General features: G+C 52.7%; 10 protein-coding genes across 10 annotated transcripts; 5 read left to right on the top strand and 5 right to left on the bottom strand.

Annotated features, from left to right (window-relative positions):
* Positions 1–769: 769 nt before the first annotated feature.
* On the top strand, positions 770–3,820 carry BU25DRAFT_394577 (uncharacterized protein). The gene is made up of 3 exons (XM_033704746.1): positions 770–1,720; positions 1,786–2,653; positions 2,708–3,820. Exons 1-3 carry the CDS (start codon positions 834–836, stop codon positions 3,647–3,649), a joined length of 2,697 nt encoding a protein of 898 aa, XP_033560774.1. The 5' UTR covers positions 770–833; the 3' UTR covers positions 3,650–3,820.
* A 1,694-nt stretch (positions 3,821–5,514) lies between these two features.
* BU25DRAFT_91290 (uncharacterized protein) lies at positions 5,515–6,813 on the bottom strand. The gene is made up of 2 exons (XM_033712233.1): positions 6,211–6,813; positions 5,515–6,164 (listed from the first exon to the last, which is right to left on the bottom strand). Exons 1-2 carry the CDS (start codon positions 6,700–6,702, stop codon positions 5,895–5,897), a joined length of 762 nt encoding a protein of 253 aa, XP_033560773.1. The 5' UTR covers positions 6,703–6,813; the 3' UTR covers positions 5,515–5,894.
* Positions 6,814–6,924: 111 nt separating this feature from the next.
* On the bottom strand, positions 6,925–8,015 carry BU25DRAFT_343536 (uncharacterized protein; the record flags this gene model as incomplete). Its single annotated transcript, XM_033702961.1, has 2 exons — positions 6,925–7,762; positions 7,816–8,015. 2 exons carry the CDS (start codon positions 8,013–8,015, stop codon positions 6,925–6,927), a joined length of 1,038 nt encoding a protein of 345 aa, XP_033560772.1.
* A 496-nt stretch (positions 8,016–8,511) lies between these two features.
* BU25DRAFT_411560 (DUF1688-domain-containing protein) lies at positions 8,512–10,853 on the bottom strand. The gene is made up of 4 exons (XM_033706581.1): positions 10,200–10,853; positions 9,657–10,146; positions 9,019–9,608; positions 8,512–8,965 (listed from the first exon to the last, which is right to left on the bottom strand). Exons 1-4 carry the CDS (start codon positions 10,515–10,517, stop codon positions 8,882–8,884), a joined length of 1,482 nt encoding a protein of 493 aa, XP_033560771.1. The 5' UTR covers positions 10,518–10,853; the 3' UTR covers positions 8,512–8,881.
* Positions 10,854–13,240: 2,387 nt separating this feature from the next.
* Positions 13,241–15,227, bottom strand: BU25DRAFT_422342 (uncharacterized protein; the record flags this gene model as incomplete). Its single annotated transcript, XM_033708146.1, has 3 exons — positions 13,241–13,665; positions 13,714–14,638; positions 14,688–15,227. The coding sequence occupies 3 exons, from the start codon at positions 15,225–15,227 to the stop codon at positions 13,241–13,243; spliced, it is 1,890 nt and encodes a 629-aa protein (XP_033560770.1).
* Positions 15,228–15,586: 359 nt separating this feature from the next.
* On the top strand, positions 15,587–17,577 carry BU25DRAFT_394566 (DNA topoisomerase IV, alpha subunit). The gene is made up of 8 exons (XM_033704745.1): positions 15,587–16,030; positions 16,080–16,291; positions 16,339–16,405; positions 16,458–16,566; positions 16,613–16,699; positions 16,746–16,826; positions 16,871–16,939; positions 16,988–17,577. Exons 1-8 carry the CDS (start codon positions 15,708–15,710, stop codon positions 17,540–17,542), a joined length of 1,503 nt encoding a protein of 500 aa, XP_033560769.1. The 5' UTR covers positions 15,587–15,707; the 3' UTR covers positions 17,543–17,577.
* On the top strand, positions 17,575–19,480 carry BU25DRAFT_411555 (uncharacterized protein). Its single transcript, XM_033706580.1, has one exon. It carries the CDS (start codon positions 17,830–17,832, stop codon positions 19,291–19,293), a length of 1,464 nt encoding a protein of 487 aa, XP_033560768.1. The 5' UTR covers positions 17,575–17,829; the 3' UTR covers positions 19,294–19,480.
* Positions 19,481–20,213: 733 nt separating this feature from the next.
* Positions 20,214–21,216, top strand: BU25DRAFT_411554 (uncharacterized protein). The gene has a single exon (XM_033706579.1). The coding sequence runs from the start codon at positions 20,243–20,245 to the stop codon at positions 20,858–20,860; it is 618 nt and encodes a 205-aa protein (XP_033560767.1). The 5' UTR covers positions 20,214–20,242; the 3' UTR covers positions 20,861–21,216.
* Positions 21,217–24,026: 2,810 nt separating this feature from the next.
* Positions 24,027–24,325, top strand: BU25DRAFT_343382 (uncharacterized protein; the record flags this gene model as incomplete). Its single annotated transcript, XM_033702951.1, has 2 exons — positions 24,027–24,151; positions 24,202–24,325. 2 exons carry the CDS (start codon positions 24,027–24,029, stop codon positions 24,323–24,325), a joined length of 249 nt encoding a protein of 82 aa, XP_033560766.1.
* A 1,528-nt stretch (positions 24,326–25,853) lies between these two features.
* BU25DRAFT_343154 (UPF0057-domain-containing protein) lies at positions 25,854–26,374 on the bottom strand (the record flags this gene model as incomplete). Its single annotated transcript, XM_033702939.1, has 3 exons — positions 25,854–26,070; positions 26,209–26,284; positions 26,335–26,374. The coding sequence occupies 3 exons, from the start codon at positions 26,372–26,374 to the stop codon at positions 25,854–25,856; spliced, it is 333 nt and encodes a 110-aa protein (XP_033560765.1).
* Between the last annotated feature and the right edge of the window lie 419 nt (positions 26,375–26,793).

The following is a 26,793-nucleotide window of genomic DNA, read 5'->3' as shown; positions in this document are numbered from 1 at the left end:
GTATTGACATCGCAGCCACGGTGCGGACTCCCCACAAGCCTCCCGGGATATGCTGCATTCTCGGTTCTCAAACAGCAAAAACTCCATGACCTGCCCATCATCGCCTGCGCTACAGGGAATCTAAGAGCATAGCTGGCCTGCTCTCATCGCCGCCGCGGCAGCTACGTTCCTGGACCAATTCTTCAGACCAGGGTCTGCCCCTGCCTGCTGTTGAATCTGCCGCTGCACGGCTTGCCGTCGCTCCTTCACCCTCATCTTTGCTACTTTGTGCTAATTGTATTCATTGCTACCGTCTCTCGCCGCACGTCGAGCCACTTCGAACCCGCGCTCGTGCATGCCCAGTCTTCCTTAACGCCTAGAAGTCCCGTCTGCGCCGCAATCCTAACCCTGTATCCGTAAGTGAATCCCGTGTTGCTCCTGTACAACCCCTACAGACGGTCCACTCTACCCTGCCGCTTCGGCTGCAGTTCAGCAGGAGCCGGACGGTGGTCAATCGAAACGCCAGCCCTGCACGGACTCACGGCTTCTTTGACATCTTCTCCAGATCCTAGTCGTCTGCAACAACGCCTCAGATTCCTGCAGCACTCCAGACGCACGCAGTCATTTTCCCGTCCCCTACCTGATTGTCTCCAGGTACATATACGTGTTCAGCATTGTGGACACAAATTGATGTAGTCGCTACATCTTGAGACAAACACGGCACCTGCAACCTGGTTGCCAACCTCATTGCTTCTTCCCAATCCCAACAATCTCATGTGGATCCTCGGTCAAACTATCGAGGAGACTGTCTCACCCTAGATACTCAACACCAGAACGGAACACCACCGTCTGCTATGCTTCTCAACATGAATCGTCCACCAAGCATTCCCTCTCATGGAGGGCCTCCAGCATCCTACCAGCCGTACCCAACACCTCCCGGGCCTCTCTCACGCTCAGAGGGCGAGTATCACCGTTCAAGAGAGGTCAATGAAAGTCAGAGCAACACACAGCGACTTCCAAGTCTCCGCACGCTCCTGGAGCCTGAGCTACTCGACAACCCTTCTGATCATTTGTTACGACAGGCTGCACCTCAACACAGTCATAATGCTTCTCCGCAATATGGATCGTCCAGCCCCACTCTGAAGCGGCGACATGATTTCGATAGCTACGGACATGGTCAATACGAGCGTAACACAACAGTGCCTCAGATGTCATATGCACATCGGCCGCCACTACCCCTTGTTCATACCGAACAGCAATCCACGACTCCTTCAACGCCAGGTTCCGCACTCAGTACTGGCTCACTGGATCACCAACGCCATGGAAGCTCTCAGTCTTTGCACGACAATGCAGCTGGCAATGCATTCCGTCAATCGTCATCAGCCTCCGAGTCGATGACCACACTACCAAGTCGTCCAATGTACGACGAGGCGGAAGACCCGTCCAGGCCAGTCAGGAGACGTATTGATGCACTCTCACGCGCCCCTATTCGTGCATCGAGGTGCATCGCGCAACGCGAAATGCCAGGCGAAGGTCTCTGCTACATCTACGAAGATGGGACGTACTGCAGAGCCATCATAGATGGCGAACCAGTCAATCCATCATGGGGGATCACGAAAGCAGGCAAGCCACGCAAACGACTAGCGCAGGCATGCTTGACCTGTCGAGAGAAGAAGATCAAGTGTGAGCCAGGTTATCCTAAGTGCCATCAATGCGCAAAGTCTCAAAGGGTATGCAGAGGGTAAGTTGTTTGACACTGTTATTCTGCGCAACCTTGAATGAATGAACGATGCTAACTGTCAGCAGGGGTTTGAACCAGCCAAATCAACCAAGTACACGCAATGGGTCGACCGAAGTATCACCTTCAGCTCCAGCTGCCGCAACACTCAGAAGCTTTGCGTCAGAGGCGATGAGTCCGTCAGTAAGCTCAGAAAAAGTCAATCGCCTTGCAGACCTGCGAGAGAACCTGCGAACTGCCGATGCTCGGCATGATGGAGCTACGCTGAAGCCTCGAGACCATCTGCCACCACCCCCAATCACAGGCGCTCGGGACATGTCTGTTCATTCTTATGACTCTGACTGGAGCAGCTCTGTGAACCACCGAGAGCATCACGAATCAAGCGCTGGCCTGTACCAAGACCATATGGCACTACAATGGGAGCAAGACCCTAGCGAACTGGATCCCAGAGTAACATTACACATCCTGGAATTGTACTTCCTTCATGCTGGGCGCGCAACTTATGGTATGTTCCCTCGCAAAGCGTTCATGTCATGGGCGCAGTCAGGCCGAGGGAAGTCACAGGATGACCGAATGCTTTTGTACTCAGTACTAGCAATGGGTTCGCTCTTCTCGCCCGATGTGGATAAAAGAGCACTCGGGAAGCGCTTCGCCGCCGTCGCAACATATGCCGCAGAGAAGCGATTTGGGAAGTTCAGTCTGCAGCTCTGTCAGAGCCGCCTGCTACTCGCACTCTATCACTTCGCGCAAGGCAAACCACAGGAGGCATGGGATTTCTGTGGTAGCGGTCTGCGTGCAATCAGTGCATTGAAGCTAAACACCGAGGAGGGAGTGAAGGAGATGGCCGATGGAGCGCCTGAGTTGGAGTACGGATTCGATCGCCGAACCTTCGAAGAATGCTGTCGGCGTACCTTTTGGTCTGGGTTCCTGATGGATGTAAGTCTGGACGTGACGCGGCTAACTACCACCATTGACCTAATACAACAACAGCGTTACAACGGTTTCTTCGGTGGAACACTGTTCGTTGTCAGCATAGAAGACGCCTTTGTCCGTGTTCCATGTCTGGAGGCTACCTATGAATCTGGCACGCCCTGCGATACACCCCTTTTCGATTACCAACTCCTCAACCGCTTCGCTCCCAAGACCCCTGTTCTTGGTAACATGGCGTACCTGTGTCTCATATCAGCCCTTTGGGGCGATGTGCTTACCTTTACAGGGCGTGCAGCTCGCCGTCCAGACACCGGCTATGAACAACATTATGAACCTTTCTATACCAAGAGCTACGAGCGATTAGAGGGTTGGCACGCTATGCTACCTGCCAGTCTGCGATACTCCCCACAAAATCTCGAGAACAGCATCGCTGAAGGCAACGTTGGTACCTTCATGTCGCTGCATGCTCTCTACCACGCTACCATCATTCGACTCAACCGTCAGATTCGCGTAAGTGCGATGCCTGTCGACAAGATAAGTCGCAATATCGAACACGCATTCAAGAATGCATCGAACTTCTTGTCGATGATGCACAGTCTAGCCCTCATCAACCGGCAACGCCGCAACGGCACATCAGAGTGCTTCTTTTCGACACCATTCCCGGGTTACGCGCTTATGCTATCGATCGACGTTCTATCCTCTGCCGGAACCTCCACTACATTGTCCAATCTGATCGATACAGTGGGCACTACTATGTCATGTATTGATGAGCTAGCCACATTTTGGGCATCGGCACGCGCACAACAAAAGGCTGTCTCCAACCGCTTGAGGCAGCTCACCGACATCGCTATGGAACACAAACAGGATGCACACCATGGGCGTGCAGGGCGCTTCTGGAAGATCGGCGAGAGTCTCGATGTGGCATTCGGCAAGGACGACGCTATGTACAAGGCCAACGAGCAGGAGCTTTTCAACGTTGTGGGTCAGCTTACTGGACGCTAATGCGCATCCTAACACCTCCACAACCGAAAACAACAATTTGTCCATGTCAAAAAAAAGCATGCATCAACAACTGTACTATATACAACGTGGAGCGAAGCACTCCATCAACCATTAGCGGGATATGCATGAAGGAGTAGATACGACATGCCTCACATCGAGGCTTAATGATATAATGTGTACAATCACGAACTGCACACATGCACCAAAGCAGACATGGTCAAACTACGCATGCTTGGCGATGCTACCACATTGTGGTAGAAGATGAGAACACGGACATACAATTGCCGGCCAATACTTGCCGTAGCCCTAACGTCGAGGAGATCTCTCCGACAGGACGCACTACTTGCAACTGCTGCTGACCTCAACATATTTCTTTAGTGGCAACACATGCGCGGGTGATGCATGACCTTACAGTAGCACTTGGCACTTGAATTAGTGTTCGGGAGTTGATAGCCTGGTGTAGGCTGATGGCTTGCATGCAGCTATGCTGACCGACGATACGGTTAGGTTCATACGGTTCGGCAAGGACTTGCTCGGTTGGTAGGGGCAGTGCAAGTTGGTAGGGTGCTTAGTGAGCAGCCGTTTTTGGAGTAGGTCTGGGATGATAGTCACAACATGGTGTCATGAACGATATGCCATAGAACGCCAAAGTAAACAAAGTTAACATGTGGTACAGAAGTGCTTATGATGAGGTGCAGCGAATGCTCCCAGCGTGGTACATTTTAGACCTCCAAAAGGGATGCTTTCTGATTCGTGGAAGTGTCTTTTGACACATTGAACACATAGCGGCAAGAGACAGCCCTTGCCATGCTGTACTACTACATACAACTCGGCGTGGTGAAGCGGTCGAGTCACACAGCAGCGGAGCGGAAGCGCGGGACTACGCGTGCGGCAGCTGCACGCATGGTGTCATGGGGCAGTGGAGCCTCTGAACGGCCAGACAGTCCTGTACGACAAGCGACATGTGGGGGTGTGTAACACCGATATAAATGTTTTGTGATGGGTGTGGCAGTGACAGATGTTAATTTTTCTTGAAGGAAAGGCACGTCTATCTATCGTGATTGATCAAGAGGGCTGATCTCGGGAAGCTGCGAGTTGGGAAGTCACAGTTTTGACGGATTTTTTCTGACGTCAGGGATAGTTGTATTTGTCTTAAATGTGGGGATTCGACGGAAGAACTGAATACCGATTCGGATTCCAGAACGTAGATGGTCAGAAGGAGGTGCAACGGTATCCTGGGGTAGTGAATTATCATGCTGGCATTCGCAGCTAGAAGCCAAACAGTGAGAGAAAGGAGCGAGAAGGAAAGTTCCGTGTAGCGATGCAGTAGAAGTAGAAGTCTATACTGCCTACGCTATGCTCTGAAAACCAGGCTGCGAATGAATAGTTCGAGAGAGGAAGTCATAAAACACTATCTGCCGCTTACGGTAACAGCATGGACATAACTCACGTTGCAGCGTCTTGGCCGTCAGCGCTCAAAGTTGACTCTCTACCCCAAGGAACTTGAGTGTGTACATGAAGCATGACGACATGATGTTGGGCGAATAGGTATACAGAAGCTATCACAGGCCAAGCCGGCTACTCTGAGCCATTTTTCAGGAAGCATTGTTGAGGATTGGCATACAATGCAGTAGGTTGTGTGTAGCGACGCAATACATGCCAAAGTTACAGGCAGGTTTGCCACTAGCAGCAGGCACCCGTGACTGACACGATGAACCCGTGGAGCGCTTGCGCCTCAACCACGTAATGGATGAATCAATAGCAATGAATTGTGAATGCATTATAATGGACGTTCACTCAGACGGTGGGCCAACATGCACGCAGAATACCGGCAAGAGGGGCGCAAGGTCAAATGTCGAACCTCCTAGCAAGCATCAATAGATAGTAGGCAGCAGTATGGACACCAATAGCGTATATAATCTGCCTTCCCTAACGCCACAGCGCGTAGATACCTCTTGACATCAAGTCAGGGAACCCATGTCCCATCGACGGAACAGCGCGAGAAAATCTGGCCAACCGTTATGCATATCCCAGGTGGCGAATTTAGACCCGTGCCCTGTTGTCAACACTTGAGTGTTGCCGAAGTTTGACACATTGCTCGCAATCGCATAGCCTGATGTGACCGAAGAGTGCGAGATCTTCGTAGAAATCAGAGACAGAGTTGGCGGAACTATCTGACAACATCGAACTTGTATATTTGGCCTGTCCTTCCTAAGGTGACGACTGCTCAATGAAGTTGTGCGGGCTATTGCGTGCCGAGTGACTCGTCCTGCGCTTGTCTCTCTATGCGTGTCTGCATCATCTGACGTTGCCGATCTTGCCACTCTTCCTCAGTAAATCCACATAGCACCCCAAGAACAGACTCTGGAGGCTTGCCGGATTCATCCCTGAACAAAGTGTCTGCTGACGGCGCGTTCGAACCTGACTGTGGATTCTCAGGTGCTGTCGGCAGAAACAGAATGCAAGACGATCGGCTCGAAATACTGGGTGCCTCCTTGCTTGGCTTTATCTGTGTCTTTCCTTGTTAGTTGTGAACCATATTGAAAAGATTTGTGACTCACGCTAGGCACGCCACTGACTAAAGTGTGGCCAGTAGCAGATGATCCACGATTTCTGCTGTGATTGAGATGTTGAGCTTGTGCATTAGTCCCATTGTCTTCGGGTTCCGACACTGATTTGTAACTCTCATCAACCCCAATGGTAATCGAATGATCCTCGGAAACTGCTAGCGCTAGGTCCAGAGTATCATTCGCAGCGGATGTAAGCTGTAACTTCACGTACGAAGAGCTGGAAGTGCCTGGCAGGGTAGAGTGTCGCGTGATATTTGTGGTATTGGACGGTTCTTTCTCAAGTGCCGGCTCAGAGTCGGCGACCGTGACTGCATCTAGCCAGCGCTCTACAATAGTCTTGGGCCCAAGCTTTGCATGTGAGGCAAGGTTCAAGTGCTGGTTCAGGGCATTGACTGTGAGGTGTCCTTGACGTGGCTCTGGAGGAATGGGAAGCGGTTTTCCAGCAGCGGCAGCTTCGGAATGCTGATCTAAGAAGCCTCTCATCCTCTCACTCAACGCGTGTCTGACCGCGCTATACTCTGCTCTTCGTTGTGGGTCGTGCCATATGGTCTGTGGTTCACTCTCGAAACCACCCCTCAGTTCCGGATAATGCTCTGCTGCCTCTTGTTTGTTCTGACTCTTGCCACTGCCCCTATCGTCTGCAACAATCTCTTTCCCTTGCGTTGTTGCAGCTACTGAGGTGGCGGTAACTATAGGCTCAGGACACTAGCCCATGACCTTCTCCTTGCCCTTGCTACTATCCACAGTATCTGCTGAACCGGCGAAAGCTTGCTGGATTGGAGGGCGTGGCTTAGATGCAATGTCGAGCTCTGCAAATCTGGGGCGGACCTGAAAGATGTTGACACGCGCAGCGTTGAAGACCTGTTCGGAAGGTGGGATGGCAACAGCAAGATTGGTGTTCTCAGTAAGTCGTGTGATGAAGAACATGAATCTGCCGGTCTTGATCTGCATCTCAGCAAAGTTGGCACTTCCAGCTGGAATGTTCGTGTGCTTGGCCATGCTCTGCTTGTGCGTCTTGAGAATGCTGGATATGCGCTCAAAACGATCGTGGAATGGGTTATCCTCGCCGTCGCCCCGTGTTACGTGTGCAACTGTAAGGCAGGTTGTGCGCTCGTACAGGACGAGCTCTCTGGCATCAATGATCTCCGCTAGTTGTGACAAAAGAGCTTCGATGGTGCCTGCGTTCGGGATGAGGAAGTATATGATCTTCGTCCAAGCCTTGTACAAGCTCTGGTCCCAGATGCTTGTGGGAAAGAATTCGACCGTGTCGCTGAAGCCTTCACTGGCATCTCGAATGTAGTTTGAGCGCTCATGATACATAGCTTCCCGAAGACGTGCTTGTACCAGATCCATTTTGTGAATGAGACAAAAGACTTTTGCAGTGGGACTACACTCGTGAAGAGCACGGATGATGTTGGAGTAAGAGACGACGTCGGCTTGGAACTCGCGAGACTCGATGTCAAAGACGAAAATAAGTACGGCCACGGAGCCGAATACGTGGCTACGTGACTGTGTAAGGTAGTTCTCGACGAAGCCATCTTGACTATACACAGTCAACATCCAATCAGTGCACGGTCGTAGACATTGTTCACGTACCCTCCGCAATCCCACAGATTCAGCATGAGGTTGCCCATGAACTTGATGTTGCTATGCTCGACATCGATAGTAGCACCCAGTCTGCGGACATCTTTGGCAACGTAGTTGCTGAAGACAATGCTTCTCATCGACGACTTGCCCGCTCCGCTCTTGCCCATTAACAACACCTTGCGCTGCTTCTGACGCTTCTGGGAGTTCATCGTGAAGGAGCGTTTGATCGACGGCGCGGATACGGGTATCTGGGGTGAGCGTTGTAGACTACCCTAGCAGAAGGCTGAAAGCAAAAAGGTTCGAGAAATGGCGGGCGTGCGGCGTGGGTGAGCTCTGAAATGAAGGTGTTATCGGGGGACGTATCGTAAACGACTATCGTCGCGTGGGGTAAGTGATATACGCGTATGACTAGCAGAGAGTATGAAATTGCGTGAAACGAAGCCGCGGAGCTCAGGGCAACAAGCGCGTGCACACAACGATAGCTTTACAAGTGCGGTAAGTGTGCCTAAGAACGAAGCGTAGGAAGGAAGGAGCTATGGAGTTGGTGCGTCTAAATCCTTGGCATGTCAAGTGCTACTGATGGCGGGGCAGCGGCTGCAGAGCCGCAACCCCTGACCATCACGGGTGTTTGTACGAAAATGTGGAACAGACGAACGGGGGTGCAGTAGTGTTAGATGTGCTCGCATTACGTTGATTGATTATCGATTTCGCAGAATGCTGCGTTCTTGAAGCGCTTAGTATTCCTGGACCAAGGTCCTCACTATTTTACAGATCCGTTTTCCGTGCCCTAGATGTCTAACGTTCTAGACATATCCCGTGTAGAAGTGAAGAACATAGGAGATCGCAGCAAACGGCTAGCAAGCATGCCAATGAAGACTGACGCGTCGCTCAAGCCTTGAAACTAGAAAAGCCACCAGGTGCCGATCGTCGAGATCGTACATCATAAGTTTCCAAATGACTGCAGTCGAGCTACCGCCAATGGTAGTATAAATGGTCCAGATATACGACGTGTTTTTATTGCACGCCATCAAACCAAAAGAAGCGAAACAAAGTGGGAGAGGAATCTCAGGGTATCTCAGAAAACAGTTCCATCGGACAGAATCATAATAGGCGGCTCCTTCGTGTTTGGCCGCGACACTTCTGCGATTTCTCGACCCCCCTGCATTGAGTTAGTTGACAGTTCGTGAATGGAGATGATGTAGTAAAGCTTACCTTCCAGCTGCCGGCTTCCAACATCTGAGCCAAACTCAGCTTTTCACGCCCACTCAGTCCCAGTGAACTGTTCACTTCGACAAGAAGTTCGTCCAGAAGGCCAACCGTGACCGCGCGCCATTCGACTATTACGTCGTCATCTGCAGTAAACATGGGTACAACTTCCATGCTGGGCTGTCCTTTGACTTGGGCGTTCCGCTGATACTGCGTAACACCGCGCTTATGGTCATCAGGCTTCAGCGTCAGCAGTCCAGTGTCGATGAAAAGACCACCGTTGCGGTATTCGGGTAGTCCAGTCAGGAGTTCGGCGCCGGCAAAGTGAACGTTCATCAGCTTGGTCATTGGGACCATCAATGAGTAGGTGAGCCATTGTGTGAGCTTGTGGAAAGGCACAATGTTCTCCCAGGGGTGCGTAGGGTGAGAAGGCATTACGGAGCAAGGCCATGCGTCGCCCATAGGGATGCCATCGATCTGGGTTCGTGTTGCTGGCCAGATGGGTGTCAAACTATCCATCAGTGTGTTCCAGAGGGTGGGGAGTGGCACAATGGGAACTGATGAGGCCTGGGTGGTAGGGTGCGAGAGGAGGTAGTCTGTACTTGTTAGCTTGCGCCAAATCCTCGTGCATGGAGATCATGTACCAAGCATGTTTCCAGGTCGTGCTTCGAGGCCGAAGACTTCTTGGTTCTGCAGTGCCTCAGAGAGTCGAATAAGTAGGTTTGTTCGTCCCTCAAGGCCATCGATAGGATTCGACTCGTTGACTTGGAGACCGCGCGCCATGACGGTAAGGTCCAGCTTTCTCAAGCCAGCACTGTCGACCTGACAGGGCTCCTTGGGATTGCTGCTGAAAGCGCCAGCCTTGAACATCTCGAGGCTGGCCACGGCAAGACCTTCACTGCGTCTGTAGATCTTGCCTGACTCCTTGCTCTTGTACTGCCATTTCGTTCCAGCGCCGGCGTCGAGGAGAACAGACACAAGGAAGAGGTCGAGCAGACGGCGTGTGCGCTCAGAGTTGTCGACAGTAGACGGCCACGACGCCATTAGCTGGTCAATTCGCGGCCGGCCGCCGACCTCGAAGTGCTGCCAGCGGCCGTGGGGAGGAATTGAGGCGTAGTCGGGGGCGTAGTCTCTCTGTTAGGAAGGTCAGCACTGCTATTGTAGGCCCGAGTGAGGCTGCTATGCACCTTGACGATTGACACAACAAAGCTGGCGACGTCGCTGAACTTGCTCATGTCGACGGTAAAGTGCTTGAGCTGGTTCTTCTTCGCCTTCTCCAGCACGAGGCGCGAGCGGTCGCGCACGGCATAGATGCTCCTCAGGTAGCCGGCCGGGTCAAGGGTTGGGTCCGGGGCGCGTGGTAGAGGGACGTCTGGGAAGCTGGTGGGCCGCGAGCCGTTGGTGGTGGAGGGGCCAGGGGAGCGCAGAGAGCCATTGGACGAGTTCGGCTGGCTGCCGCCCGGCGAGATGGTGGGCTTGGAGCTCTTGCGGTTGAACAGACGCATGGCGGGCAGGTGCAGTCAACTATGAGGGCAGGCAGGCAGGTGCAGAGGGAAGAAGCAGTGCTGGCGGCGCTCCAGCAGTGGGAGATTTGGAACACAGGCACGGTCGCTCGAGGGCGCGCAGAAGCGATCCACAGCAGTTCAGAAGAACGAGCCCGGAATCAGTTGGTGCAGGTGGTGCGGCGGGCCGCTAAGCTGTCTGAGCGTGGTGGATGCCGGGCGGCTGCCGGGGGCTCCTAGGATCGTGTGGACAAAAGAAACTGGAACCGACTTCTGGTGTTGTCGATTATGCAAGGAGCCCGTGGGCAGATGCGCTGGGCATCCACTGCGACTGGCCTGACAGATGCCGTGGGGCGAGCGCTGCTGGGCTGCGTGGAGCTGCTGCAGGACATGGACAGACACAGACACAAGCTGCCAGCAGCAACAGTTCTGCAGCATCACGGCACTGGTAATCTCGCTCCCAGCGACGGCTCCACGCCCACGGCACGAGGCCCTCTCCTAGCCCATCGCACCGTAGGGGACGCGGTTGACCTGCAGAGCCACTCACTGGTCTCGCTGGTTCTGCAGCAGGCAATAAACACCCAAACTTCCTGCAGACGGCCAAAAGCAAGGAGCGCTGCTAGTCACGCAGCTTGTCAGAGTCAACCACTCGCTCCTGTGCAACAATGTGCCTCGATAGTGCCTGGCTGCCCACATGTAGTCTAACCTGCCGTGGTAGGAAGACAGGCGCCAGCGCTCGCTTCAGTATCCAGTCCTGACATCTGCTGTGCGCGCTCAACGGCACACAATTATCCCTGCTGCATCGTGAGACGTCTGCGCAAGGTCTATTCGGTCCTCCAGGAACACGAACACGCAACGTCGTTACAAACCTGGTCCGCATACTGCGAACTAGACACAGGACTGCAAACCATCTCGTTTGTCTCCATCTCGCGGAACCGCAGCAGAACCTCCTTGCGGTAAGCCCCGAGATGCCTCCAAGACCACCTAGGTACCGGTTCTCGCCCGCTTGCATGTTAGCACTATGCGGCGCAAACACTACCCCAAGGCCTTCAGCGCTACATGCACTCGATCAGCAGCTCACTTACTCGAAGATGTGCCTGTGTAGCAGTTGCATTTGTTCAAGCATTTCACAAACTCAAACAGCCTCATTCGCGAATGCGGACCCTGAAGTGCTGATCTCAACCTCTTTAATGCCCAAGACGCTCGAGACATCAGCACCACCGCGTTCACAGGGGTCAAGCCATCGCAGACGAATCCATGGCTGCGGGTTCGCCGGCTCGCGGGATTGCCCTTCCGTGAAGACCAGAGCGCCTGAAAAGGCCAACCGCCCGACAAAGCTCACCTGTCTATTGTACAATACGATTATTTCCGGTCTTGGACACCATATCGTACAAACGCATCGACCGCAGACACTTCTCCAGCATCACTTTTTTCCACGTCCACGGCACACAAACTCACTGCCGCAGCCCATCACCAACCCGCGCGGTCCATTGCGACTCATGTCTCGCCGGCCCGAGTCATTCAAACGAGGCACCACCGAGCCGAAGCACTCATCACAGTCCAGGGCTGCAGACCAGGCACCTCCTTGCCAACATGCCTGCCGTATGCTTGCAGCAGACCTTCAAAGTCGGGACAGTCCGCGTGCGCCAGACCGTGCCATGTCCGCGGTTCTTGACGCACGCATCGCGGGCTCACTGACCATATCTTAACTGAAGCTCCTCCGGACGCCGCCTCTAGCAGCCCCTGGCCTATATTTTCTAGCGCTACGGCAACCACGACACGCGCAAAATAACTTCCCGCACGGCAATTCGCTGCCCTGCCGTTTCTGCCTTCGGTCATTTTGATGTTGCCGTTCCTGTGTCCGTTCATTTCTGATCCAATGTTTACCGAGTTTGTTTACTGCTCGGCGCACTATGCACCACACATGCAACATGTGAATTCCCCCGCCCACTCGCTGCATCAGATCAGGCTGCAACCTCATTTGCACGCCCAATCCCAATTACGGCCTCACTCAGACTTGATATCCGCACCAATGACTATCCTTCGCCAGGCTCTGCATCGGGGAAATTTACATGCAGGCAATTATTCCGCATCACAACGTCCGATAATCAGCCTTCAGGGTCTCTGAGTCTATGAGAAGGTCTGCCGTGTCATGTAGCTCTATTCGGTTGCAGGTTCCCAGAAATTAATTGGAAATGACGGTATTGGCCCACTCACGACTCCACTGCACACGCGCGACCGACAACCGCTCGCGTTCGCTCCTATTTACAGTTTGTGAAGGGTACGGTAGGCTCTGAGATCGTCGCAGGTCACGAACTGAGGCTCGCGTGTCTGGGGCTGCGTGGCTGGATTTGCAGGGGTTGTGTCAGCTCACTACGAAGTAGACGTAAATCTAGATGGAGGAGCATCTGGTAGGTATTGATATGATCTTGTGGCTACACGATTATCCTTCTCCTTGAGAACCGACTCATGCGTCGCTGTGATGCTCAAATGCTGCCCACAGTAACGCCATAGTATTGACTGCCTTTACTGTTTTTTTACAACCGGCAAAGCAGTATGAAACGCCGATTCGCCTTTTTGCTATGCTGATCGCTAAGTTGTGTAATCCATAAGTCGGAATGAAAACAGAGCTATAGACTTCGTAGTGGTATCTTCTTGGTATGTGGTAAACCCATATGGTACAGTGTAAAAAGACGTAAGCGTAAGTGCGAAGGCTTAAGGGTCGCTCAATTGTTGATCAGCACCCAGCGCTTCTCCTTTTCTGTAGGACCGACCCTCGCGGCGACAGTGCTGAGTGTGTTGGTAATAGCTGCCTTGGGAAGCTTCGGAAAGGCTTTCTTTAGAGCTTCGATCATGCCAATCTTAGTGAGATCTTTGCCCTGAATCTCAGCCTTGAAGGCGGGAAGTTGATCGTCAGGAATCATCTTCCTCGGCGCCGCAGGTTTGGACGCAGTAGAGGACGCCGAGTTGGAGTTGAGAGTGTTCAGCAACCCATTCATCGTTCGCTGCGTCAACGGCACTCGCGGTGGCGGATTCATAAGGCCATGTGTGGAAGCGTTCTTATTTGCTGTCGCGGTCGTTGCGGCTACAATAGGTGCCGGTGGTGCCCAGTAGGCTATTGAGAACGGATCGATCGATTGAGGATACGGATCTACGACGTTGTTAGTGAGGAGTAAGTGAAACATGCATGTGGACTTACCCAGCAGGAACTCCATCTTGAACTCCTTGAACTCTGTGCAGATGGCATCGGAGCCATCGTTGAGTTTGGAGACACCGCTGGCATCCTCCCAACACAAGCCAGTGCTGACAGGCACCAGATCACCCGACAACATTCGCCGCTTGAGCTGCGGGTCCTCCTCGTCGTCTAGAAAACCATCCATATCATCATCTCCCTCCTCTTCAAGATCATCTTCGCCTTCAGAGTCAAGATCCTCACCCTCTTCAGGCTCTTCCCACTCAGCCTCGGAATCGTAGTCGTAGTTGGTGTCTTGACGAATTCGAGAGACTGCATTGCGAGCGAGTCGGCGCGCATCTGCGTCCGAATAGGATTTTGAGTAGGTACCGTAGTAAGGAGGACGAACATCTTCACCGAAGTGCAGATACTTCATAGGTATCGCCTTCAGCATGTCGAGTGGCTGCTGCTGATTGGCCTCATCGTCGTTGGTGAGGTCGCTAGGTCGATCGGACGAGCCATGGACTCGTTTGACGACCTCCGTTATGGTAGCGGTCTTCAGGCCTCGTCGTGCGCGCGCTGGAAGCGAGACCTTCAGGGTGTGCAGAGTCAGATGCTCCAAGCCGGCATGATCGTCCTTGGATAGCTGATCCAACCGTGCTCTTGCCGCGTTGAGCTTCTCGGTATCCTCCATAAATGCGTTCGCGGGCGCCAGGATAGCGTGTGACGGTAACGAGAAAGGAAGGAAACACCGATCGTAGTCTGACTGCCCGTTCTTTTGGATGGATCTCTGCGGAGAGGGGGGAATTGTGTTAGTAACAGCGCCAGGAGTGTCCCATGGTGATGATATATGTGGGGCAGTAGAGTCTGGGTTTGAGTCTACCGCGGAAGGTTCAGCACTGTTGGCAATGACTTTAGGCTTCACGAAGAAAGCATTGAGCTTCATCTGTGACTAGGAGCGAGTTAGCAGCGATCTGGCTTCAGCATATGTTGAACCTTACCCGCTCCTTCTTCGCTTTCTCCTCTTCCTTTTCGCGCTTCTCAGCTTCTTTCTTTGCCTTCTCTTCCTCTTTCTTTGCCTTCTCTTCCTCTTTCTTGGCTTTCTCCTCAGCCTTTGCTTTGCTCTCTGCCTCCTTTTGCGCAGCCTTTTGGGCCTTCTCGTCGGCCCTGAACTTAGCTTCAGCCTCCTTCTGTGCTGCTTTGTCTGCCTTGGTCTTGGCTTTGGCGTCCTTCTCGCGAGCCGCGTCGTCCTTCTCTTGCTGCGTCAGGGCCTTCCGTTTCTTCTTGGCTGGTTGCTGAGTATTACTTGAGCCAGGTGCTGTCTGTGTGGGAGTTTGGCTTGCGACGGTGCTGCTGGTCGGGGCAGCTCTGCTGGGAACGGTTGACGGCATTGGTGACGGTGTCTGAACATCGGACAGAACCGATAAAGGAGTCGATGCTTGTGACGAAATAGCCTTGAATGGTGTAGAGGGCTGAGGCTCGGCATCTTCGTCGCGCGGACGTTTGTAAGCAGTAGGTACAACGGGGGTTGGGTCCTCCATGGTGGATGTTAGGGTTGTGCGTTGGAACGATACAAGCGAACCAGAAGATCAATCGTGTACTGAAGTTAGAAGAGCGGGCAATAAAGCGTTGCGGTGAATGGATCGCGTCGATGGGCGAATGCGTCGTTGGAAGTGGGTAGACGCGCCGGAAAGCCACGACGCGTTGCGCGTAAGGGACGCGGTTCTTGGCAGGATGTTGCCTGCGCGCGATTTCCTGTCGTTTGCCGCAGTCTTGGGGCAAAATGTAGGCTGGTTGCCTGATTGGGACTGGTGCTTTCTCCACGAAAGAACATCAAACTTGACCAGCCCTGGAGGTACTCAAGAAACTCCAACTCTCACCATCCTCGTGCACAAGATATACAACAAAGCATCTGCGGTACCTGGGTTGCTTGACTTTGATCCTGCAATAACTGCTATCGACTGACCACCAGCATTACGTGCTTCCATGTACTGAACACCCACTGTCAAGAATCGGCAAACATGGACCTTGAAGATGTCGAAGACATGCTATTCATCACCCCAAGTTCGCAGGAATCGTTCGACAACCTGTGGGACGAAGACTTCTATGATGAGGAGACGCTTGACGTTGCTGACAACGAATACGAATCTGACGACGACCTGTTTGATGCTCCTCTAGATGTCACAGCAGACTCATGGCAGCTACTCAGCAGCAGCCCGCTACTCACGCCAGCAGACGCGTCCATAGCACTACAAGACGATATGGTAATGGGCGGCAGTGGTGACTGCTTGGGGAGTGTCGAAGTACTGTCTGTGGAAGTAGGCAAGAGAATGCCTCGCGACAGGTGCTGTGATGAGACTTCTTGGGCAAAGCATACACTGACCCCAAAACAGGCATTGGGTCATTGCTCGCCTTGAAGCCATGCTGGAGAGAATCGTCGATGGTCTCCTTGAGGGTAGTGAGAGACTCACACTCACCCTCAACAGTCGAGCAGGCATCTCTAGACGACAGCCAGTTGCGAAGATTAGCTTTGAAGCAGCACCTGCGCCGAAGGTTCGGCAAATCTCGTTTCCTGGCAGCAGTGCGCAAGAAGCGTTGAACTTCAGTTGAGCGACACACAAACATAGCCACTCCATCGCTGACCGGTCACAGCTATCCTACTGCGTATCATCGAGCTCGTCCATGGAGGCCTTGTCGACAACACTATTATGACCAAGCGGTAATCTCCTGTTAAGCCTCCAGTGGTTACTAAGCTAACCAGCGTGCTGCAGAGATATCTACTACAGACATCCAGACCTGTTCGTAAAGCAAGCAGTCGTTGATCGATATGTTGATGACCTAGCGTGCACATTAGGAATATCGAGGTCTAAGCTCAATGTTGTATGTTGCCATGTCCGTGGAACATCTCTCTTTACTGACACTAAAGACCGCTGCTGCCAAGGGGCTTGTTGCAGGATGCTTCACCATAAACCGTGAAGACGGTACACAGTTCGATGGCATGAATGGCAAAGAGGTATGGCTCTTGCAGGACACGCGCAGCCCGAACTCATAACATACAGGGCTTGCTCGTCCCAAAGATCGGAGAGAAGGATCGGTTAGATCTCACGCGAGTTCGCTGGATCCTCGTCATCGAAAAAGAAGTGTGTGTGGGCGCAATGCTGGCAACAAGTACTAAATATTGTAGGCCACATTTCGCTCGCTCCTTAGCGCGACACAATGGGAGAAGTTGGGCCTAGATGGGTTGGTCTTGACCGTAGTATATCCGATCTTCTCAACAAGTATCGTACTGACATCTCTGAAGGCAAAAGGATACCCTGACGTAGCTTCTCGAAGTTTCCTACGTCAGTTGACCGATCACGCACCACACGTACCAATATACGCCTTCGTAGACCTTGACCCTGACGGCATCGCTATTTTGTCGACGTACAAATATGGCTCGTACCGCCTCGCTCACGAAAACGTCGCACCTAAGGATACACCGGCATTAAGCCTGCCCAACCTACGCTGGCTCGGTGTAAAGAGGCACCACATCAGCCGAGTTCCGGTAAACGAAAGTGGTACAGATACGAGCGCAATGCCTGAACTTCAGGGCCTGATGAAGTTGACAGCACGCGACCGTACGAAGGCAACTCGAATGTTGGAGTGGAATCTCTGTTGTGAGACTGGGCCAGAGCAGGAATGGAGGCGTGAGTTGCAAACGATGCTCATGTTAAACGTCAAAGCTGAACTTCAAATCCTTGAGGAGCTGCCAGGAGGTGTGGTCTCTTTCTTGAGTACAAAACTTGGCCAGATGGAGGAGACAGAAATCGACGTGGTGGCGAATCCAGCATGCTCAGACGATGGCCTACTCTTTTAGCATAGCGCCTTCCATCCGCACAACGCAGGTCTGACCAGATGTAAATCTTTACAAATTGTGCTCAACAAGATGTGACAAGCACGCATGTTAGGTGTCTGGCCCACTCTGTCGCTTTTATCCAATGACCGCAACCGGGTGCTGTGGTAAGACAAAAGCATCTCGCCAAGGCTGGTTGCCCGCTTCGCCAGCGCATCCTCTCGATCACGACAGTCCACGTTCACAACTCAGACTGCGTTGCATAGCGGCCATGCATTGACTTGCAGCAGCTCCAGTAAAGCAAACCTACAATGTCCGAATCTTCGGCGAATATAAGATTGACTAGCAGCCCCTACGAGGCGCATTCGCACTCGCACCCTGCTGCCCATCTCCCGAACCACCATGCTGCTGGTGTGGCGGACTCGAACGCTCTCCCACCAGCATTGACACCGGCCACCACAACAAGGCAGTCGGTAGCATTGGGCGTCTTCTCGACGCTCTGGGCGCACAACTCTGCGTCTACCCACGAGACCGTGAACATCGCGATACCGTCCAACGCAACGTATGCCGACGCCCATGAGCAACATCACGATCTGGCGGCGAGTACAGGCTCAGTGCCCAGTACGACTACAACATTGACGAACACATTGCCACCGTTACAATCTGCTGCAATTCGTGCGCTCAATGCTCCCGCATTCCACGCCCCGAGTAAGCCTGCGAAATCCACATCTAGCAAAACAACCATCACAAGTCAGCCAGTCGTAGTGCGAACGTATTCAGGATCGCGTCATACTTCTAGGCCAGGCTCTGGCTTCAACACCCCGCGCTCTTTCGCCATGAACGGCAACTCGAATGCCTCTGCACTGTCCGCTGGGTTAGCGCGCCAGAACGAACAGCTGCCTGCCATTGAGGACTTCTCGTTCTCGGCGATCCTCCGTGCAGTTGACCCAGAAATAAGAGACGCCATCGATGCCATTGCTGAAATCTGTGCCCGGAGCCGAATGAGTCTGGCTAACGAATACGACGCACATCTCCCTCCACAAGGTGAGATAACAGGCACGGTGCCTGGCTGGGCTGCCAGCACAGGAGCTCTAGCAGGACGAGGGCGTTTGTCTCGAATTAGTCAAGGATGGACGGCTGCAGATAACACGTTGATGGCCGTACCCGAAGCAAGCAGCTCGAGCGAGAGACTGGCACAAGAAGGTAGAGGCACAACGGCTGGAGGCAAGAAGAAGAGGAGCCAGTCTGCATATGGCAGCTTGAAGAGCGTTATCAGTGGCGGTAGCAGTGGAAAGAGAAATTCAATTGACAACAACACCTTCGAGCAGCCTGAAGCTAGCAGCTCATGGCAAGAGGAACAGCAACGACCACAAGGACCGGCATGGACGATCAGGACCGCATCGCAGACCGAGGATCACCCAGCCATCACCCTCGACACTACACCACAAGCCTCCAAGCAGCTTGCATTCGATGCATCCGTGCTCCAGGACTTGCCGGAGACTGACAGCACATGGGGCCTGCTCCCGCGGACTGCTATATCCCAACAAAGACATCGCCGCAATTGGTCGACTGCCACATTCTCTGTCAGCCAATCTAGCTCAAAACCACGATCGAAGACAATCTCCTCGTTGGCATCATGGCTGCCATGGCCGCGTACAACCGCCCTGGACCATGGCACGCAGCAAGAGCTCACTAAAGCGGAAACACGTTTACGTGAGATGCTAACGTCTTCGCAGAACATTGGCAAAGGAAAAGCGACCGCGGGCGCTGTATGAGGCTTCGCTCATGTTGATTGTAGTTGTACTTGTTCGAACTACGTGTCTTGTGATGATACCCCAGGGCACAAAGGCACAGATACATCTTGGACTTGTACATGCATGGACTGCATGCACATCACGATTGACGAGGCTGTACTGTAGCATGGAATTACGATTAACGAGGTATGATTTATGATAAACCGATTCACTTGAGGTCGTTATAAGTCCTTGACTGCGTACTTGGCTGCTAGCCCTGAAGCCGCACTAACCGGAACGGGCAACGAGCATGCATCCCAATTCGACCTCGGAAGCTTGGTTGACGTTATCATTCATCATCCTCTCATGCATCTTCAGATGAACCATCACTGTGAGATCTATGAGCCCTTTTCCCGCAGTCGTTGTGCAATCATTTCAAGAGTCCAGAATTACGACCAGGATGAACGACCACTCAAGACCTACCTTGGCCAACCTGTGCGAGGATGTGCTGCTCATGATAAGCGACTTCCTTCGCCTACAATGTTCAGAGGGAGAAACTCCAACGAAGGTTCTATCAAGCGTCAATCGTCGGCTTCGAGACATCTTTAGCCCAGTCCTTTTCAAGTCGCTATATATCAACCGACCCTTGAGCCAGCTTAGCAATACACCACTAATCTTTCGATATGCGAAGAGTCTGAAGATCGATATGTTTGGATCTATGTGGTGGTGGTGCTCAGGAAAGTACGTGTCAAGCAAAGATGCCCTGGAGCTCTTTGCGTGCGTTCAGAAGATGCGGCAGCTAAAGAAATTGGAGGTGACGATGATGAAGAGGAACTTGGATGTATTTGTGAGCGCCTTTGAGGAAGTGGATGACGCGCAAACGTTCCTGCTACCAGACGTCGAGACATTGGTTGTCACTTCCGCCGCTGCATTTTTGGCTTCTCACTGCCCAGACCTCAAGCATCTTATTGTCGAAGATGCACCGTCTTGCATGATCGAGACCTACGTCGACGTACCTACACGACTAATCCCACTACATCCCCAACTGATCGGAGGCCAATGGACATGCCCGCAGCTCACGCATTTCGATACAACGGCGAACTGGTCTGCTGAAGAGATCGCGGCACTCGTACCGTCATTTCCACGGCTGCAACATCTGCATATGCGCAGCGACGCTTTCTGCTATCACGCATCCATCGCCGCCATCATGCAGCTCCTAGGCTGCAGTCTCAGGGACCTGAAGACCCTCAAACTCAACAAAGTGGACAACCTCGACATGGGCTTCCGAGCAGTCTGGAAGCGCAGTATTACAGCATGCGCTACTGAGGTACAACGACGACAATTGTGGTTGCAGACCGAAGCCCACAGAGTCGAAGCTGAGAACAATGTCGCGCGACTAGCATTTACGAGTATCGACCGACTGGAGGAATGCTGGCTCGGCGATAAACGTGTTGCACGTCGGTCAGCAGGCTGCAATGGCAAGGACAACCTAAGCTGGGTCTGGGAGCGGAGAAGAGAATATATTGACGTTTGTACCCAGGGCTCGGAGTGGGCGAACTATCGGGCAGAGAAAGAAGCGGTGGTGGTTTGCAGCGAGGTTTGCACGTGAGTCTCGGTGCCTGCAGGCTGCCCACTACGCTGCAACCCTCTTTCAATGGGTTCCGAACTTTGGAAACAGCAACACACTGGGTACCTCCTTATCGGAATACCTATATACACACTCCGTTCGCTCAAGTCTCGTATGTGCATCATACATTTTCGCCCTCTTTGAGGATCGAGAGGTATCCAAGTGGTCGTCGTGGTCACACATGTGAGGAGATTGCTTCGGATGAGGCGCTGAGGCGCCTTTCTTCGGGTAGTATCACGTCCTGGAGCGCCGTTGGGAGATTGACGACACATCCTTACACGATGCAAACAAGCTGATCTGTGCCATCTTCAACCATACAGCAGTGGACTAGGATCGAGTATGTTTGCAACAACTCAATGGGCTTCAAATCTTAGGCTATAAAGAGGCTCCCTGTGCCTCTTGAAGACACATCTGCCAAGTCTGAATGTACTCGAAGCACGATCATGTCCAAATACTTGCGAGTGCTTAACTTCGAAGATGGAACATATAAACACCACGACTACTGTAAAAGTAACAATAGAATAATTACCTACCCAAACGCCCATGCGCAGATGATATTCGCACCACTAGTTCCCTTTCCAATCTCAATGCCCCAATGACATACCCCCTCCCAATCCGTCCCTCTCCCTCCCTCAAACTTCCACCCAACCCGCTCACCATTCACAAGCATCCCCAAATACTCTCCGTCCCGCCTTCTACTCGCCTACTCCCGCATCATCTCACCTCAGACGTCACTGACATGCAGCAGCCAAGCCTGTACCGCGCCCAGGTCGCTCCCATGCAGGAACAGTGGGGCCGACGACGTAGCCGCGCTCAAGCGTCCAGCTGAGACCGTTAGACCCATGGACCATGTCTGACGTCGGATCACCAATGAGCGGGAGCTTTGATGTCATGGCATGGGGAGGAATGTGGACTGTTACTGTGGACATGTGTTACGAGGGGACCGAAAGGGCAGGTTTGGAGGCCGAGATGAAGTACGCGACGAGATGAGACACCACGAGAGTGGTGCGTTAGTAGTGCATTAGTGGTACGTTTAATGGTTCGCTGGATGCGGCACACGCGTTGGATGAAGGAGGCACGCTGCACGCAAGGCTGTTGGGCAGGAGGCTAGAGAAACAGGACGCCAAAAAGAATGGGGAAGTGCTGAACCAATGTAGGCAAGCAAGGCAATTTTGCGACACGTCCCGCTGCAGGGAAGCGCGTTGCGAGGCTGCGAGCAGGGAGTGAGAAGGATGCTGTGCCGTTGGGTTAGGGAAGTGGCCTGTTGCTGATGGCGCAAGAGATGTCATCTCACAGTCTTTGTGAAGAAACGAATATCGTCATCTTCAGAGTCTATCTCGATGCGCTCCCCATCATCTGAAGCAGTTCACCAAACCGGTCAATGTGCTGCGATATTCTGCGATGTTCTGCAATGTGCACAACCTCAATCTCAGTCTTATCAGATGCATCACGATGTACTCGCTCCAGGTGTCGGATATTCAATGCTTTGACGTCGGTTCTCCACGAAAGAAGCGGGGGCGTGACGCTCCGGTGGGGAGGAAGGATGCTGAGTGGGTGTGAGTGGTCACTGGGGACGTGTGGATCTACAGATTGACATGTTCTGCAAGCGCGGGACGAAAGCTACAAAGGTGGAGTTCGCCGTGGAGGGAGGATTCTAGGTCTGCTGATCTGGAAGGTCGAGACGACTCGTTGAGCTTCTGAGCATTGTACTGTGCATCGCAGTCCTGGAGCGCATCAGCTCACAAGGGGAGCGACGAAAGGGGGTAACTGTAAGAAGACTGTACAGTATGTATGAGCGTCACGAAGTTCCAGGCGCATTGCTACTACACACTGCCTGAGTCGAGATTCGTCGTGTGTCGCACAAAATATTGAATGACATCGTCCCCCGTATCACGGCCAGCTTGTGGTACCTGCGTCTGTTGATGCTCAGCTGAAGAGAACCTGCAATGTGAGGCCGAACGGGAAGACCTGCTGCCATCTATCGTCACTGTTGACGTTGTTCGGGCAAAACATGTCTCCTAGAGTAGAAAGGTGGACCCTTATGTGAGCGCAACGGCTGCTACCCTGCATGAGACGAACGGTCAGCTATACTGCGATGCAACTAGCGTATCGCAGATCGCTCCCATATCGAGTAGGTATGACGCTTAGTGGCGCCTTTTCCTCGAGGCACACGACAAGGGGCATTTTGGAAAGTCCCGCCTTGCGTGAGATTCCGCATTTTTTGGTCTTTGCCGCTGCGGTGTGGTCCTTGGAGTCCAATTGCTGAGGGCAGTCTGACGTCTGGCGCGTTGCGACTGTTGTTGGAACCGCGGCGCGAGATCCCAAAGTTTGATGGTGGCAGGAAGTGCGTCATACCTCATCACAAAGACAACGCTCTGCGAACAGCACTCGCAGCGCAGCAATGATGATAGCCTTACGACCAAGCAGGTGGTTACTGTAATTTCTTCGAAAGCCACTCCACTCAAAATGCCAATTTCGGTCTTATTCGAATCTGCTGCGAGCGAGACGGGCTGCCAACCAGAGTGCGTCCATGGATGTGTTGTTGGCTGGAAAACCGTGTGACGCCAATGAGCGCATAGTGCCTGTCCGAGGCCACCTGTCGATGGCCAGGCAATAACGGCCTGCGGTCTAGTGCATTCTGCGTCCGAGACCCTGAATGCATGCACGGTCAGGGGCCGTCACTGGTGACGCGGAGAATGGCGTCAAGATTTACACTCACAAACGTGATCCCAACGTGCTGAGTTGCCTCGAAATATGGCCTGTGGATCGTGTCAAGTTGATTGGATGCTTGTGGACCCGACTATGTTTTCGACAGAGGGCGCTCACGGAAGAAGTGGGACCCTGTAGATCTGTTACGGCAAGCCTCGAACTAGGGTGGCTCATTGTGTGCCGATAGTGGTGCTAATCTCTTACCATGTGCGGTCATGACCGGCAACGCTGAAAGGGAACCTGGCTCTGTTCCCGCTGCTACGTGAAATGGTGGCCTTGGGGAGAGGGGATTCTATATAACTGCAGTCTCTGGCACCTCGTCGAAACCGAAATCACCTCATATCAACAATTATATTCCAGCCTCGAACTCCCAACCTCATTTCTGCAAGCATCAACTTTGACTTTTAAACCCGGTCACCTCTCTACCACATCCATCACAATGTCTTCCGCTGGAGCTTCCCTTTATGTCACCGACAACTTCTCCGAGCCCGTGAGCGCTCAGCACAACTTTGTCAACAATTTTGACCTCGATCACCCCGAGGATGCCATGTCGGCTTACCAGAGGTACGTTTTGCTCCACCTATCTATCATAACCAGCATCTAACAATGAACAGGATCATGCACGAGCACACCAAGCGCCAGCTCAGCACTGCAACCAACTCTGCCCACCGACGAACAGGCATGGTTCAGTCTACAGATGCTAATCGTGCCGGCTCTGTCTCTTCCACCGACTCGTAATTTCGGTTGTGCATCGACGTTGCTTTCTTGCATGCAATTAGCGAAAGGTTGATCGGGCATTAACCTCTTCATTCGACTCTTCCAATACACATCCATCGACTTGATGGTTCACGGCATTTCAGAGGCGTTCCGGTTACAACGATATTCAGACGATGCATGGTGTTGGGTCACATTATAGGTGGATAGCTTTGAATCAAGCATCATGCGCAATTAGGCGCGATCTTCATTTCCTGTCCCAATGCTTATGTTTGCTGTGACCGTGACAATGACTTGTTCTGTACTCGTCCTTCTCTCGAACTTCCTCAATATTCGAGCTTTCTCTCAGATTTCCTCAAGGCCACTTCGGTCCTTCTCTCCATGAAGATCAGCATCGCCTTCCGCTCACAGACTTTCAATCTAAGTTGTATATCCTCACATGGCAATCCGCTCTCGCCAACCCATGGTCCACCTTCACTCCCGCTGCAGGGTCCGCGCCTCTCACCTCGCACTAATTTAGTGCATATCTACACCGCAGTCACAAAGTCCGCCCCCAAACGCGCTAAATATCTGCCAGTCAGTGCTTCCAGTAGTTGGGCATCGCCATTCCCACTGAAAATATCGGAAGTGACAACCGACCCATAAGATGTCGATACAGACCCTGCCAAGGTTCGGTACTCGAGTCATAACGGTCCTTGGGCCTTGTTCACAAGATCTTAGACCTTGCTTTAAAGCCGCACATCCAAGATCCTCAACCCCGGAGTCGGGCCTTTGTGGAGCGCTGGGTGTGGGCTTTGAAGTCTGCCAGTACCTGCATCTGCTGGCATAGTAACCGCGACGTGTGGCTTGGTCATGATGTATGTTTTGCGACTTCATTTGGAACATGTACACGTTTGCGCGCGCGAGGGGACCAGCTTCGAGGGAAAGTAGGTGAATAATTACCACGACATTACCACGCCATTACCGCAACAACCCTTCTCTAGGGCAGACTTCGTACACGTACTAATACAATACTACACCCAAAACGTAAGTGCGCAATGTTCCTGCTGGAAATCGTGACATCTCTCATTCACGTTACAATGTTTTCACGAAGCAACGCCGCGTACACGATTCATCATGGTACAAAACGCTCAAGCATCAATGATGGAATTCGCTGAGTCTTTGTGCTTCTCTACATTGGAATGACCGCACCTGCACACCACATCAAATCGCAATGCGATCACGAGAGCCATGACTCGACCACCATACTGTTTCGACATCACCGTCCCATAACAAAGCAACTTTGCACGTCATCAGTGCAGGCAATCAATGATCAGGCGAGAAGGTTCAAGTCAAAAATGACTTCAGTCAAATTATTCCATCAACGCTAACGACCGACTCGCAGGGCATATGCCTCCACCGCCCTAGTCTCTTCGTCCACTACAACTCCATCGTTACAATCTCATCGTCACACCTCCCTCCAACCGCCCAAGTTTCACCCCCTCACCCACCGCACTCTCATAGCGGATAATATGCGGTCTAAGCTCGACTCCCCGTCGTTGTCCTCACACTCCTAAACCGTGGTAGTTCCATACCCCTGCTGCGCCGGCGGCATGCCTCCATCAACTGGCGCAGGGTGCGCAACGACATTCTTCTGACCACCATTCTGCACCTTCTGACTGTACACGCCCGGCGCAAGACTGCCGTTGTACATGCCAGCCCGGATCTCGTCGCGCCGCTTGTAGTACACGTATTCGACATAGAAAGCGTGGATGTGGCCGGGGAAGTAGCTGTGAGTATGTCAGTACTTGTATGTTTACGCATTCGCGTGGTTAATAGATTGGTTTTGAACTAGGAGAATGCTGATGTAGGGAGGGTGACGCAGAAGAAAGAGGGGTTTGTGGTTGATATGCGTATAAAAAACGTACCCGAGGATTGTGAGCAGGATGTTGATAAGCAGGTCAGCGCCACAGCCGGCGACGAGGAAGACGCCTACAGGTGGGACTGGGAATTGTTAGTCTGTATGGGTGAGTTTTGGGGGAGGGTGCGTGTACGGAAGATTGTGATAAGGATGAGAAAAATTGTTTTGATCATTGTTGCGATTTGTGATTTATGATCTAGTTGCGGTATGCTATAGTGATGTTCGTCCAGTTCGAGATGTTGTGTTTGGCTGTGGTCCGTTTGGTCGTAATTGCGCGCGCAGGCGAAGCGAAGAATGCAAAGACGGGTATCGCGAGTATTATGAATTATAACTGAAAAGCTTGTGCTTGCGCATGTGGGACGACCCTGTGCTTATAACAATTCTTTGTCAGTAACGCCAGCGTTTGCTGCGCGAAAAGTGAGACGTCACTTCCCAGATCCAGGGCGTTTGATTGGGTAGCAGAGGCCTGCGCCACTGCGTCGCGGATGCTCGGCATTTCGCGTGGTGCATGGACACGCGTTGAGGGCAGGTCATCCGCGTTATCACCGGGTACGAGGGCGAGGCAGATTCGGTGAGCAGAAGAAAGGTCAAG

This window comes from Macroventuria anomochaeta (assembly GCF_010093625.1).
Source record: "Macroventuria anomochaeta strain CBS 525.71 unplaced genomic scaffold BU25scaffold_20, whole genome shotgun sequence".
NCBI classification, from domain to species: Eukaryota; Fungi; Ascomycota; class Dothideomycetes; order Pleosporales; family Didymellaceae; genus Macroventuria; species Macroventuria anomochaeta.
The sequence above is the reverse complement of the archived record's forward strand: the minus strand, read 5'-3'. Positions and strand labels throughout refer to the sequence as shown.

Bases quoted from the DNA above. Each gene is read 5' to 3' on its own strand.
- BU25DRAFT_394577 (XM_033704746.1), top strand. From the start codon at position 834: ATGCTTCTCAACATGAATCGTCCACCAAGCATTCCCTCTCATGGAGGG. The intron at 1,721-1,785 runs GTAAGTTGTTTG...AACTGTCAGCAG, and splicing joins TCTCAAAGGGTATGCAGAGG to GGGTTTGAACCAGCCAAATC. The intron at 2,654-2,707 runs GTAAGTCTGGAC...ATACAACAACAG, and splicing joins GGTCTGGGTTCCTGATGGAT to CGTTACAACGGTTTCTTCGG.
- BU25DRAFT_91290 (XM_033712233.1), bottom strand. From the start codon at position 6,702: ATGAGAGGCTTCTTAGATCAGCATTCCGAAGCTGCCGCTGCTGGAAAA. The intron at 6,165-6,210 runs GTGAGTCACAAA...TAACAAGGAAAG, and splicing joins TAGTCAGTGGCGTGCCTAGC to ACACAGATAAAGCCAAGCAA.
- BU25DRAFT_411560 (XM_033706581.1), bottom strand. From the start codon at position 10,517: ATGCGTCTGTTCAACCGCAAGAGCTCCAAGCCCACCATCTCGCCGGGC. The intron at 9,609-9,656 runs GTACATGATCTC...TAACAAGTACAG, and splicing joins ACGACCTGGAAACATGCTTG to ACTACCTCCTCTCGCACCCT. The intron at 8,966-9,018 runs GTAAGCTTTACT...AACTCAATGCAG, and splicing joins TGGAAGCCGGCAGCTGGAAG to GGGGGTCGAGAAATCGCAGA.
- BU25DRAFT_394566 (XM_033704745.1), top strand. From the start codon at position 15,708: ATGGACCTTGAAGATGTCGAAGACATGCTATTCATCACCCCAAGTTCG. The intron at 16,406-16,457 runs GTAATCTCCTGT...AGCGTGCTGCAG, and splicing joins AACACTATTATGACCAAGCG to AGATATCTACTACAGACATC. The intron at 16,940-16,987 runs GTAGTATATCCG...ACATCTCTGAAG, and splicing joins TAGATGGGTTGGTCTTGACC to GCAAAAGGATACCCTGACGT.
- BU25DRAFT_411555 (XM_033706580.1), top strand. From the start codon at position 17,830: ATGTCCGAATCTTCGGCGAATATAAGATTGACTAGCAGCCCCTACGAG.
- BU25DRAFT_411554 (XM_033706579.1), top strand. From the start codon at position 20,243: ATGATCGAGACCTACGTCGACGTACCTACACGACTAATCCCACTACAT.